Source organism: Chiloscyllium plagiosum, unplaced genomic scaffold, assembly GCF_037043375.1.
Source record: "Chiloscyllium plagiosum isolate Xiang-an unplaced genomic scaffold, Cpla_swu_hap1 HiC_scaffold_6, whole genome shotgun sequence".
Lineage (NCBI taxonomy): Eukaryota > Metazoa > Chordata > Chondrichthyes > Orectolobiformes > Hemiscylliidae > Chiloscyllium > Chiloscyllium plagiosum.
The window spans coordinates 7,952,937-7,966,363 of NW_028270144.1; the positions used below are offsets into that span (position 1 = coordinate 7,952,937).

General features: G+C 42.3%; 1 protein-coding gene across 6 annotated transcripts in view; it reads right to left on the reverse strand.

Annotated features, from left to right (window-relative positions):
* Positions 1–2,429: 2,429 nt before the first annotated feature.
* The window catches only part of LOC122550440 (ETS-related transcription factor Elf-1-like), a 142,999-nt gene continuing 132,001 nt past the window's right edge, over positions 2,430–13,427 (reverse strand). For all 6 annotated transcript variants that reach the window (XM_043691174.2, XM_043691175.2, XM_087987871.1 and 3 more), the window contains 3 exons: positions 11,188–11,380; positions 7,333–7,851; positions 2,430–4,031 (listed from right to left, as the gene is read on the reverse strand). In XM_043691174.2, the coding sequence (XP_043547109.2) occupies positions 3,437–4,031; positions 7,333–7,851; positions 11,188–11,380 (1,307 nt within the window). In that variant the 3' untranslated portion in view covers positions 2,430–3,436. The remainder of the gene's footprint in view (positions 4,032–7,332; positions 7,852–11,187; positions 11,381–13,427) is intronic.

Below are 13,427 nucleotides of genomic sequence, written 5' to 3' on the forward strand. Positions count from 1 at the left end.
ATAGTTGTACAGTCAGGAGGTTGTGGAGCTTGATTCCCATGTCAGAGGTTTAAACTCTTCTCTGTAAATCTGAGGGGGAAGCTGCTTGTCATTGGAGCTGTCATTCAAATGATACACGATAGTGCTCTGGGCTGCCTTCTTGATGAAATTCAGGAGACCCTATGACACAGTGTTCTAATCAATACTTAGCCCTTAAGTATCCACAAAACAGATTACTTGTCATTATCAGTTTGCTGTTTTGTATGCTGTTGCTGTGTTTATACGTGAAAGACACTTGGATGTGAATTAGCTTATCCTAAGGTCACAAACTTGTAAATACATGACTTCCTGTTCTGAAATGCAGTGTTGATTCAACAGTCATCAAACAACAAAAAGGGATTAAGCTTTGGACTTTGCTAATCAATCTAGTTCAGCAATACACAAGCTGCATCTTTCTAGAAGAACCTACACTGGATTTTATCATGGTTTGACAGAATTATGCAACAAAAAAAATTTAGACAGTAAAGGATTTCATTTGGAGCAGAAGCAAAGTATTGGCAATTGTGTTCCATTAAAAATCACACAAGACCAGGTTATAGTCCAACGGGTTTACTTGGAAGCTCTAGCTTTCAGAGCGCTGCTCCTTCATCAAGTGATTGTGGAGTGTAAGATTGTAGGACACAGAATTTACAGCAAACATTTACAGTGTGATATAACTGAAATTATATATTGAAAAAGACCTGGATAGTTTGTTAAGTCTCTCATTTTTAGAATGGGCAGGTTGGTTTTCGTTCTTTCATATGCAAATGTCAGAACTTTCTTAAAGTTACATTCTCAAGTGAACTTTAACAATAGGTGCCATGTTAGCCCAGATAATGCATTGAAGGTGAGGCTGTCTGTGTCCCAATGTTCAGACTGATTCTAATCTAAAAACGTGTTTTACAGAATTTTACGTGGATTCATGCAGTTTTTGAGCAAAATAAAATGTAATTCAGCAAGTTCAAATTCACTCCACAAACTTGTGTGTCTGTGTGCGCGTGTGCACACTGTGTTGGGGGTGGGGGGGATTATGACTGTCTGTGAGAGAGGATGTGTATGTGTGAGTGTGTGTGAAGGGGTATAAGTCTGTGAGAAGATGCATGTGAGAGTGTGGGAGTGTATGTGTGAGCCTATGAGAGACAGTCTCCGTGAGCTTATTGGTCTATAGGAGTGTGCACGTGTGCATGCACGTGTGTGTGTGTCGCCGTAGGAGTGTCTGTCGGTGTGTGCGTGCATGCGTGTGGTGCAGTGGGGTCACCTGCAGTGTGACATGAACCCAAGGTCCCGATTGAGGCCATCCCCATGGGTACCAGAATTGGCCAACAACCTCTGCTCAGCCACTTTGCGTTGTTGCCTGTCCCGAAGTCTGCTTGGAGATGGTCACCCGAAGGTCCGAAGTCAAATGTCCCTGACTGCTGAAGCGTTTTTTTTTCAGGTAGATTAGATTAGATGACTTAGTGTGGAAACAGGCCCTTCGGCCCAACAAGTCCACACCGACCCTCCGAAGAGCAACCCACCCAGATTCATTCCCCTACATTTACTCCTTCACATAACACTATGGGCAATTTAGCATGGCCAATTCACCTAACCTGCACATTTTTGGACTGTGGGAGGAAACCGGGGCACCCGGAGGAAACCCACGCAGACACGGGGAGAATGTGCAAACTCCACACAGACAGTTGCCTGAAGCGGGAATTGAACCCGGGTCTCTGGTGCTGTGAGGTAGCAGTGCTAACCACCGTGTTCTCCATTTGGGAGGGAACTCTCCTGTTTGTTGATTTTTGTGCAATGCCCATTCATCTGTTGCCGTAGCCTCTGCTCAGTCTCACCAATGTACTATGCCTAAAGGTATCCTTGCCTGCAGTGTATAAGATAGACACCATTGGCTGAGTCACATGAGTACCTGCCACGTACATGGTGGGAGGTGTCCCCACGTGTAATGGTGGTGTCTGTGTCAACACTGTGAGACATCTTGCAGCATCTACCGTGACAAGGTTGTATGGTGTAGAACTGAAACCAACATGCCCATTCTAAAAGATGAGACACTTAAACAATTCAGATCTTTTTCAATATATAACTTCAGTTACATCATACTGTAAACTTTTGCTATAAATTCTGTGCCCTACAATCTTATGCTCCACAACCACCTCATGAAGGAGCAACACTCCGAAAGCTAGTGCTTCCAAATAAACCTGTTGGACTGTAACCTGGTGTTGTGTGATTTTTAACTTTGTACACCCCAGTCCAACACTGGCTCCTGCAAATCACGTGTTCCATTGTAACAACCAAGCTTGTAATAGCAAATAATTAGTTAGTACACCTTTGAATAGGATTTAGAATTCAATGAAAAAGGCCCTTGATTTGGCATAAATCAATCACACACAAACTGAAATTATAAACACACTAATATGTAGCAACTAAAATGGTTTATTTTTTTACTTTTGAACTTGGAGCTAGTGAAAATGTCAGTGGTTTTCCTTTAATCAAATCAAAAACAATATAAAATGTACCTCAATTTGTTTTTTTAAAAAGCTGGCAGAGTTTTCAAATATTGTTTCAACCTCAAAAATAGAACACGATATACATTATTTACAAAAGCAAAGAAATAAAATGTTTCCTAATATTTACACAATTGAGTTGAAGGTTTCTGCTACAAAAAGAAAACAAAAGCCCTTTAAGAATGAAGTAGGAATAAATGCTTTTCTAAGTAAATACTATCTCCTTCAATTACCCATTAGACTCCCAGTGAAGACTGTACAACAAACAATGAAGAATAAGATCACAACAAAACAACTTCAGTCTTCTAGTACTTCAGTTTCATTTTAAATTCATCAGGTTAACAAAACGTTATTTTGACTTTGTTTAAAATTGAGCAAAAACGAAGCTTATTCATCAGTATCAAGGTACGTAACAGCGCTAACTTTTAAGTTTCAATGAAGCTCTCTTGAGCCTTGCCGACAGATCCCATATTTACAATGCAATAAAATTTAACACAAACAATTCCAGTGCGAACAAAGTGGAACTTCCCAAACAAAGGCCATGCTGTGGCAATGCAGAATGGCTACAGACATACAGTTAACGTTTGGCAGGATCAAATTATAGCCTAGATGCAGGGTAGTGTGCTTGATAAGTGTAAGAAATTCAGTTTTTACCACTCCAAACTTCCCTAATAAGAAATTCATACAAAACAGGTAACCAAAACATTGAACGGTTGTCCTAAGATAATGTTTCTCACGTCATCCACTGCCTCCTCCAGTTTAGTAGCACCTTTTACCTGCAAACCCTTTATTTACAACGTTAAACTACACACGTTGAGTTGAATCTAGTCAACCAACCTGAAATTATATTTTTCTAGATCGAGCTTTACTTTAAAGAAAAAAGGTGGGAATGGGGCACGAGAAAGGGAAGCCTAACAAAGTCACTGTGTGTCCACCACTCTGTTCTCACCTGCTCTAAATACCATGTGGCTGGGAAGCATACCCGCATTTGTGAGCACTATGACATGGGACTGCTGGGTTCCATGCTCGACTTGCTGGCTGGTTGCTTCCTGGCTCTCCTGCCTGGTCGAAACTTGTTTCGTCTCTGGTGCTTTGATGACAGATGCAAAGACAGTGCCTTGTGGTTGGCTCACCACGTGTTGACTGGTAGCTGCAAAGGTCACGACTGGAGTGGCAGCGCTCAGTGCACCAGGTGATGGCAGAGCTTGTGTCCCATTATTTGGTATCTGTGAACTGGTTGGAAGAACTTGCTGATCACTGGTACCACCCAGAGCGAGAGATGTTGGAGTAACTATCTTGGCAGAGACCGAACTCCCTTGCAAAGCAATGTTTTCTTTCAGCACAGTGACCGGATGAGACGATGGAACTGTTTGGAAAACAAACTTGGGCGAGGACATGGCTAAATCAGTGCTCGTGATCACAGTTGTTAGGGGGACAGTTTGTAACGTGACTGTACCAACTCGTTGAGTTCCTGGTGACACAACCACGGGAACCTGTGATGACAGCTTTATTGTTCTGGGGAAAGAAGAAAGTTAACAGATCAGGATGATATTCAGTATCTTGTGCGACTATATTTTTGTCTTAAAGGAATACTTTTGGCATTTTGGACCATTTAAAGCAGCCTGTCAAAAAGACATTATCCTCCTTCTCATTTATTTGTTACTATTTGTGGGAATCTGTGCACATGTATGCGCGCAACAAATGGATCTATTCTGCTATCATTTCCCCCCCAAAAAAACTACTGCTACAAGTCATCTTGTAGCAACAGATGCTCAGTGGCCAAAGTCATCACTTCATGTGTGACTTTATCTAATAAAATAAACTTCTTTTAAAATACGCTGTATCTGGAAATTTTTCTCTTGCTTCTCCCTGGTTTCCAAATGGCTATTTTTCAAATACTTCTAGTTTGAACCTTTGTTGACTTGCTAACCTCAGACCAGGAACTCTAGCACCTTCTGACAGTGTTTAAGTGTTATAAATTCAGCGGTAAAGGGGCAGTGGAACTTAGTACCATTTGGGTGTCTACATTGTTTAAAAAAAATCATAAAACAAGATTATATTGTGTCAAACAACTTTTTTGCATAGTTCCATTTCCCTTGAATATTTGGTCCAGAGCATGAATCAACTTGCATACTCTCCTTCGATATCCTGATCACTTCATTTGCAGAATGAATTGTTTCTCTATGAGAAAAATCAAAAAATACAAAACAGACCTTAATTTCTGGTGGCCCAATCCCAGCTCATGTGCAGTTAGGACACAACATTCAGCCTTTGTTATATCTGGACGTTTGCAGCCTGATTGTTCAGAACCAACAGAGGCTAATTTGTGGATTCTCCTGCCCTGCTTCCAGAAAGCTCAATGTAACAAAGTATCATATGGAAGGCTGGTGAAAATACTCTCTCTTAACTGCTTCAGAACAAATCAATCTCATGGAGGTATTTTATTCTCATGATTAACTCATGTCTGCACACGTCAATACCATCCACCTTTCTAAAAAGACTCTGCAACTCAGGGCGAGCTTCATCTAATTGCGATACACAGTCAAATCACAATAACCCTGCCCACAAAGTTGGGGATAGTGAGGGCTGCAAATGCTGGAGAGTCAGCTTTGATAAAGTGCGGAGCTGGAAAAAGCCCAGCAGGTTAAGCTGCTCCTGGGGAAGGGTCCCGATCCGAAACCTCGACTCCCCTGCTCCTCTGATACTGCTTGACCTGCTATGCTTCTCCAGCTCTGCACTTTATTGACCCTGCCCATTAACTAAAAAAAATGCTGGCAATAAATACCCAAGAGACTTCAATCATGTAGGGACACTGCTAACTTTAGAAAAAAATCGTGGTATCAATCGATATGCATTTTGACCACATTAACTACCAACACACTGGCATATTGGGATATATATAAACGTGTGAGAATCACCAGTCACTAGTGAAGGTCTACATTTCTGGATCCACTAATGGGTAAGGTTGGTTGGTTAACTGTTACTATTCTGAAGTAGAATATAGGAGCTAATTACTGCAAATGCTGGAATCTATACTGAAAACAACAAGTGCTGGAGATCTCAATGGGCCGGACAACGTCTAAGGAGAGGAAGCACGTTAATGTTTCAAACCGAGCTGACTCTGTATAAGAACTCTAATAAATCAATCACAGGGGAAGAATTATATTTTGATCACATTCAAAGGATTCAGTAAAACCTACACAATCAATTCTCCTTTTTAAGTACAATTAGTTGTGATGCAATTTAGCACAGCCAATTCACCTAACCTGTACATCTTTTGAATGTGGGAGGAAACCGGAGCACCCAGAGGAAACGCATGCAGACACGGGGAGAATGTGCAAACTCCACACAGACAGTCACCCGAGGCTGGAATTGAACCCGGGTCCCTGGTGCTGTGAGGCAGCAGTGCTAACCACTGTGCCGCCTTTTGGAATTCAGGTTTCACGAGTTCAATTTAGTCCAGAAATCATTTTAAAGAATCAAAGAATCACATAATTTCTATGATGTGGCTCATCATTTGGCTCATCAGGTCCACAGCGACACTCCAAAGAGCATCCCACCCAGACTCATCCCCATACACTATCACTGAATTTTCTGTGGATAATCCACATAGTCTGCACATTCCTCAACACTACGGGCAATTTAGCGTAGCCAATCCACCTAACCTACACATCTATGGACTATGGGAGGAAGCCAGAGCACCCAGAGGAAACCCACGCAGATACAGAAGAATGTGCAAACTCCACACAGACAGTTACCCGAGGCAGGAATCGAACTCAGATCCCTGGCACTGTGAGGCAGCATTGCTAACCACTGAGCCACCTGACCTTTTAGCCTTTGCGAGTTTGAAGTGATGGATAGTAACACTAATATACGGACAGCAGGCCATTCATCTCCTCAAGCCTGATCCATCATTCCGTTCTATCTTTATTTATTCAGTTTTGCCCATATCCCGCAATAACTTTATCAACCTCAACCTTGAACTAATTGGCTGAGCATCCAGAGACTTTTGGGAGAGGTGTTCAAAATTTCATTAAACATTGTGTGAAACATGAGCTTCATAACTTTTCTAAGTGAAAAGCATTTAGATGTTGAAAAACTGAAAGAAAAGCAGGGAACCTTCGAAGTGGTCAGGTCAGGCAGTGTGTGGACAGAGTTTGGAGCTTCAATTCACTGACCTGCCTTTCAGAATGGGGAAATGTGAGATGTAATGTGGGACAGGACTAAGGGAAACTCTGCAAAAGACAGGGAGAAGACAGGACAAACTAAGTGACATCTCTCCACCCTGCACCCTGCCTCTATTCCTGATGAAGGGCTTTTGCCCGAAACGTCAATTTTCCTGCCTCCTCAGATGCTGCCTGACCTGCTGTGCTTTTCCAGCACCACTCTAATCTAGACTCTGGTTTCCAGCATCTGCAGTCCTTGTTTTTACCTAGTTGAAACTAAATGACAGAAGAGTCACGTCTTACAGGGCAACGAGGTGATAAGGAAAGAAAAGAAACAAAAGATATATTTCGAGCAGCTATGCTGCTGCCTGAAAAATTAAAGTAAGGGAAAAATTATAATGTGCAAAGAAACAGAGACAAAATGTGAGGAATGAATTTATGATCTGAAAAAGAACTCAGTATTATGTTTTCATTCTCATTTTCTCCAGGATACTCGGTTTCTAATTTTAAGCTTCTGCCTCTTAGTTTGGAATATGCCCTGCCATATTCCAAACCTTACGATTTCTTTGTTATTTCATCTAATCAAGAAATGGTGTTCGACCTTTTGTTCTCTTTAGGAACTCAGTTTTAGAGCAATGACTTGTCTTTACCTCACTGACTGAGGAGCTGACACATTCATTGGTGCGGAGACGGGTACGTTTCTGGTGATGACCTTTTGGCCTTCGTGGCGAGGCGATGCTGACTGTACAACCTGTACGGTCTTGAGGACGCTGGTTGGCTGCAGCTTCTGAGTGGGTTGTACACCCTTCACCATTTCCGGCGGCAGTAGGTGTGCTGGCCTCTCCTCAACTGCTGCCTTCACAGGCGTGACCACGGGAGTGGGCTGCGGTAAAGCTTTCTTAACACCTGACATCACACACGAAGTAGCCCTGGGTTGCTGGGTTTGGACACTACTCATGACAACTGAGGACAGGACAGTTGGAGATGAACAGGATGCTGAAGCTGATGGAAGCACGTAGGCTGCAAGATTAGGAGGATTCTCTTGGGTTTCCGAAGTGAAGCTGGGGTCATCATCATCAATGTTTACCAGATTCTTGGGCATCTCTTTGAACTGGTAGACCAACCGCTGTCCCTCCACCTTGGCAAGGATTCCTCGTTGATAATAATACCTGCAAAGAAAGCACAGAAGTATTCAAATTTGGAAATATATGCAAATACATCATACTTAAAATGATTCTAAACTAAGACAGGATTTCTAGAGCTTCTGGACTAAACAGTAAAGGTGACGAAGATACTTAGAGCCATACAGCTTGGAAACAGACCCTTTCGTCCAACTCGATCATGCCAACCAAGTTTCCCAAATGAACCTAGCCCCACTTGGTGTTTGGCCCATTTCCCTCTAACCCTTTTCTCTTCATATACTTGTCTAAATGTCTTTTAAAATGTACCTGCACCCATCACTTCTTCTGGCAGTTCATTCCACATACGAACACCCCTCTGTGTGAAAGCGTTGGAACTATCGCAGGTCCCTTTTATATCTCTCTCCTCTCACCTTAAAACTATGCCCCCTAGTTATAAACTCCCCTCCCAAATGAAAAGATCTTTGCTCTCTATGACTCCATTCACCCTATCTATGCCCCTCATGATTATATAGAGTCATAGAGAGGTACAGCATGGAAACCCTTCGGACCAACCCATCCATGTCGACCAGATATCCCAACCCAATCTAGTCCCACCTTCCAGCACCCAGCCCATATCCCTCTAAACCCTTCCTATTCAGATACCCATCCAAATGCCTCTTATATGTTGCAATTGTACCAGCCCCCACCACTTCCTCTGGTAGCTCATTCCATACATGTACCACCCTCTGTGTGAAAATGCTGCCCCGTGGGTCTTTTTTGTATGTTTCCCGTCTCACCCTAAACCTCTGCCCTCTCATTCTGGACTCCCCGGCCCCAAGGAAAAGACTTTGTCTATTTACCCTCTCCATGCCCCTCATAATTTTGTAAACTATATAAACCTCTAAGGTCACCCCCTCAACCTCCTACGCTCCAGTGAACAAACTCCCAGCCCTATCCAGTTTATCCTATTAACTCAAACTTCTAACTTTTTCCATCACAATCATTCTGTCAATCATTCAGAAATGCAACGCAAATAAAATCCATAAGATACAGAACACAAAATTACACAAATCAAACTCTAAAACTTATTCACAGAGCAGATCCTGCCCTCTAATCTACACATTATGCTACAGCACAGAAGACCATTTAGCATGTCACATCCTTGCTAGCTCCAGGCAAGCGCAACTCCAGGCAACCCCATGACTGTCTCCTTCCTCACAGATATGCAATGTTATCCAATGGGACTTGGATAAACATCCAGTTCTTGTTTGAAAGTCAGATTGAATCGGCCTCTGTTACACTCAAGCAGAGCATCTCAGATCCTAACCCTTTTCCGTTAAACATTTCCTCTTGCTGCCTCTGCTTTTTTTGCCCATCACCTCGATTTGGAGTCCTCTGGATCTCAACTTTTTACCATGAACAGTTACTCCTGATCTACTCTGTCCAGTCCTATCATGATTTTAACACCTCCATAGAAATTTTCTCTTAATCTTCTCTATGGAGACTAACACCAACTTTCCCAAGCTATCCACAATGACAAAAATACATGAACAGAAATTAAGGAATGGATTAATTCTGGTTTGGAAGAAATGCAGATGAGTATGGTGTAGTAAGAAAAGTACCATTGAAGCTGACCTGACAAATTGACAAGAAAATGGTGAGAGTAGCCTTGCAATACAGTGTAGGGACTTACAACAACATCGAGAAGAGAGGGGAACAGCGACTGGATGCTCACTGACGAAGATTCTGAGATGGATGGGTGAAGTAATGAGAAAGCTCAAAGTCAGGATCTGGTACATCAGGGGACCTATGGAAGCAATCAACCAAGTAACCAAAAAGGGAGAAGGGACTAAAATGGTATAAGCATCTGTTGAAAACAGAGGCCAAGTGATGAGATGAGTACTGGAGATGGGACAGCCAGCAGGAGGTTGAAAAACAAGGCTTTAACTCCAGATAGATAGATACTGCCATGACAGTACAATGCAGATGGGTTGGAAGAATGTGTAATCGGCAGGAAGAGATAAAGGAGGAGAATTAACCAGCAGAAGAATTTACTGTTGCTGAAAATGTGTTGCTGGAAAAGCACAGCAGGTCAGGCAGCATCCAGGGAACAGGAGAATCGACGTTTCGGGCATAAGCCCTTCTTCAGGAAGAAGGGCTTATGCCTGAAACGTCGATTCTCCTGTTCCCTGGATGCTGCCTGACCTGCTGTGCTTTTCCAGCAACACATTTTCAGCTCTGATCTCCAGCATCTGCAGACCTCACTTTCTCCTCGAAGAATTTACTGTACCTGGAATAGGAAACTAGTCTTATTAACCATAAACTGCCAGATTATCATAAAAGCCTATCAGCTTTACCATGTCCTTCAGGGAAGTAGGTCTACCATTCCTATTCTGTCTGAGGCTTACGGGAGACCCATAACGCCCCCTGAAATGGCTGAGCAAACTACTCAAGTTGGATTAAACTGCTCTGAAAACGTCAAAATGTAAAGCCAGGTGGAACATCCAGCATTGAAAACCCAGCTTACACTTGAGGACTTGTGCAGAAACTGGGAGAGCCATCACATCAACAAGACAAGCAACAGCCTGAAGGTTACCCCATACTCAGAATCATATGATTCATCCAACATGCTAGACTCCACTTCCATCAACATCTCTGAGGCGATGACACATCAGCAGCCCTGACAGTACTATATACAATAGAGTCCAGTGACAGATTGAGAAATATGGTGGTTACCACCTTTATAACAATCAGCTATCCACGACGATGCATACCCATGGAATAAACCATTAAATGTGCAATGAGCACAGAAAACACTCGGAATGGAGGACTTCACTGTTCATCACTGAAAGTAGTTTGTAACATAATTTACTGACCAAGCCGATAGAGTAATAGCCTGGGCCTACATCCAGCTGGTTCCATGGAGGAAATGTGCTGCTAGAGGCTTGGAGAGGCAGGTTTTCCAGGCTCAGAACAGGAAGCCCTCAGGAGCCACAGGGCGTTTGGGTCCATCCTGTAAAAAGCTAGGTCTTGCACTTCCTCCTGAGTTTTGGGAGAACCAAGTACATTTTGTTTCATGAAAACCTTTTTCTTAAATGCTTCATGATTTCTCAAATTTCCTCTTCCAGCCTTGGTGTTCAAACCCAGCACAGCAGTTGGTTTTCGGAATGAATACGGCTGCATTGCCCACTTTGAGTGTAAAGACCACTTCTCAACATTTCAGAATGATGCCCCTTCTGAATTTTGCAGGTCAAATTCAGGAAAAGTAAAAATCTAAAATGGTTGCTGGCTACGTTCCTCCTGTATACCTACCAGTAACAGACTTGACCCTTCCCTGATATGTGCTGGATTTTCACACTCTATTAGTACAACAGAGTAACTTACCGGAGAGCTCGACCCATCGTCTCGTAGTTCATGTCTGGCTTATTTTTATGTTTTCCCCAAAGTCTGGACACAGCTTTTGAGTCAACCAGCTTGAAGATGCCCTTTTCTCTCTGAGTCCATTTGATGTATCGCGGACATGTACTCTTGTCCTGAAGCAATGCCAGCAAGAATTCCCAGAGGTAGATTGTGTTTCCTGCAATTGTATAATAATGCTGTTAGAGGTTGAGATTGAAGGTAAATGTACATTTGATGAAGGACAGCCAATTGTAGCAAATGTGGCAATTATTATATACAAAAGACCAAACCGTAAAGCAAAGACAGAGCTGCTTTTTGATGAAAAGGTTAATAAAAGGCTCGACCTTTTCACAATCTCATGATTCCCCTAAAATGCTTTACAACCAATGAAATAGAGCAACCATGGTAGCCAATTTGTGCAAAGCAGACACCCAACCAAGCAATAATATAACAACCTGATTACCAAAACAGATTATGTTGATCGGGAACAAAATACCAGTCAACACATTGAGGAGAGCTGTTTTCTTCTTTGAATAGCATCTTTGACATCCATCTCAGAGGAAGTCAGGGTATCAGATTAACACCTCATCTGAAAAGAAGCATCATTGACATTGAGGCATACCCTGAGTAATGCACAGGAGGGTCGGTCTACTCCAGAGTAGGACTTGCCTCTATGTCTTCCTGACTCAGAGAGAACAGTGCTATCACTGGGCCAAGACTGATGATATTGACAGAGGGATAAATGCTGGTAGATGAGAAGAACTGTAGATAGTACGACATGATCTATAATGTTGCCCAAAGGTAGGCCATCGGTTTCAAACAGGATACCTGTGGCTATGCAACGTTCCTCCCGCCCCAATGCACATACGCAAAGTATAGCACTGAACATACAATCCTTCAGTTTCCCATGAAACATTAGTTTTTTAGGACCAAAAACATTTTTTGAATACACAAGAAGAACTGAAGCCACACTATTGGCCTTTGCAAAAGGCTGGACATCTTACAATTTTCACTGATGGAGAGTTAAAGGGAATGAGAGCAACCGAGCATGTACATTATCCAAGGGCAGTATTACCGCCTCCAGCAAATCCTCAAAACCTTCTGCAGTAACCTAATGACCCTCCATACTGTTATGGCCAGGGAAGGAAGGTCAATTTGCTCTCCTCTTTTAAATCCTTGGTTGCAATAAATATTTCTATTTTTTAACATGCAGTATAATACTCAAACGACAAACCCTGCCAACTAGGTCACATGAAAGCCAATTACAAGGTTTTGAGTAAAGCAAAAGAATTTTATTACCTGCTCACTCAGAGGAAAAACAAATAATAAAAACACATCAAACACAGACACAAACAAATACAGGTAATATGTTTATCAGCTCAGAGTATGATACAGATAGGAAGGATGGAGACTGCCCAGGTTAAAGGGCTTTGAATACCTTGAGAGGTTAGTTTTCTTTTAACCCACCAGTCAGTTATTTAATTATTGGCTGCGATCCTCAGTAGTGGCAAAGTTTGAGTGACTGGGTGAACAGTTGTTTATTTTAATTTACATCTCCACTGGCTGCTGTGGAGGTTGAAATAGGTAGAATGAATGGCTTCACGTCCTTGCTATTATCAATCCATGTTTTCCCATTGTGTGCTGCTGCTCAAAAGCAGTTGCTGAAAGATAGTGGTGTCCGTATTGCCGTGTCTGATACTAGTGTCCTTCCAAGCTCGCTAACTCACAAGGCATGCCTTCCATTTCCCTATATGTGAAAATCACACATATGTGATTCAACACAAATGCAGAGGAATTCTTGAAACTGACTCAGTTGTGCAGTTTAACTGTCTTCAGATAAAAATGGTAATTTACGCGCGGACAGTTCCCTTCGTTGCATAGTAATCTCCAGGAGCTTGTCCCAATCTGTGGTCAAATGATCACTGGAGCCATCCTAAACCCATGTATCATCCTTTTTAAAAAACACTTTCATCAATGAAAGCTATCAGGTGAAAAAGTGACATAATTAAAGTTAAATTTGACCAACTATATTTACCATGTTAAAAATCACACAACACCAGGTTATAGTCCAACAGGTTTAATTGGAAGCACACTAGCTAATGGAGCAACGCTCCTTCATCAGGTGATTGTCCTGATGAATCACCTGATGAAGGAGCGTCGCTCCGAAAGCTAGTGTGCTTCCAATTAAACCTGTTGGACTATAACCTGGTGTTGTGTGATTTTTA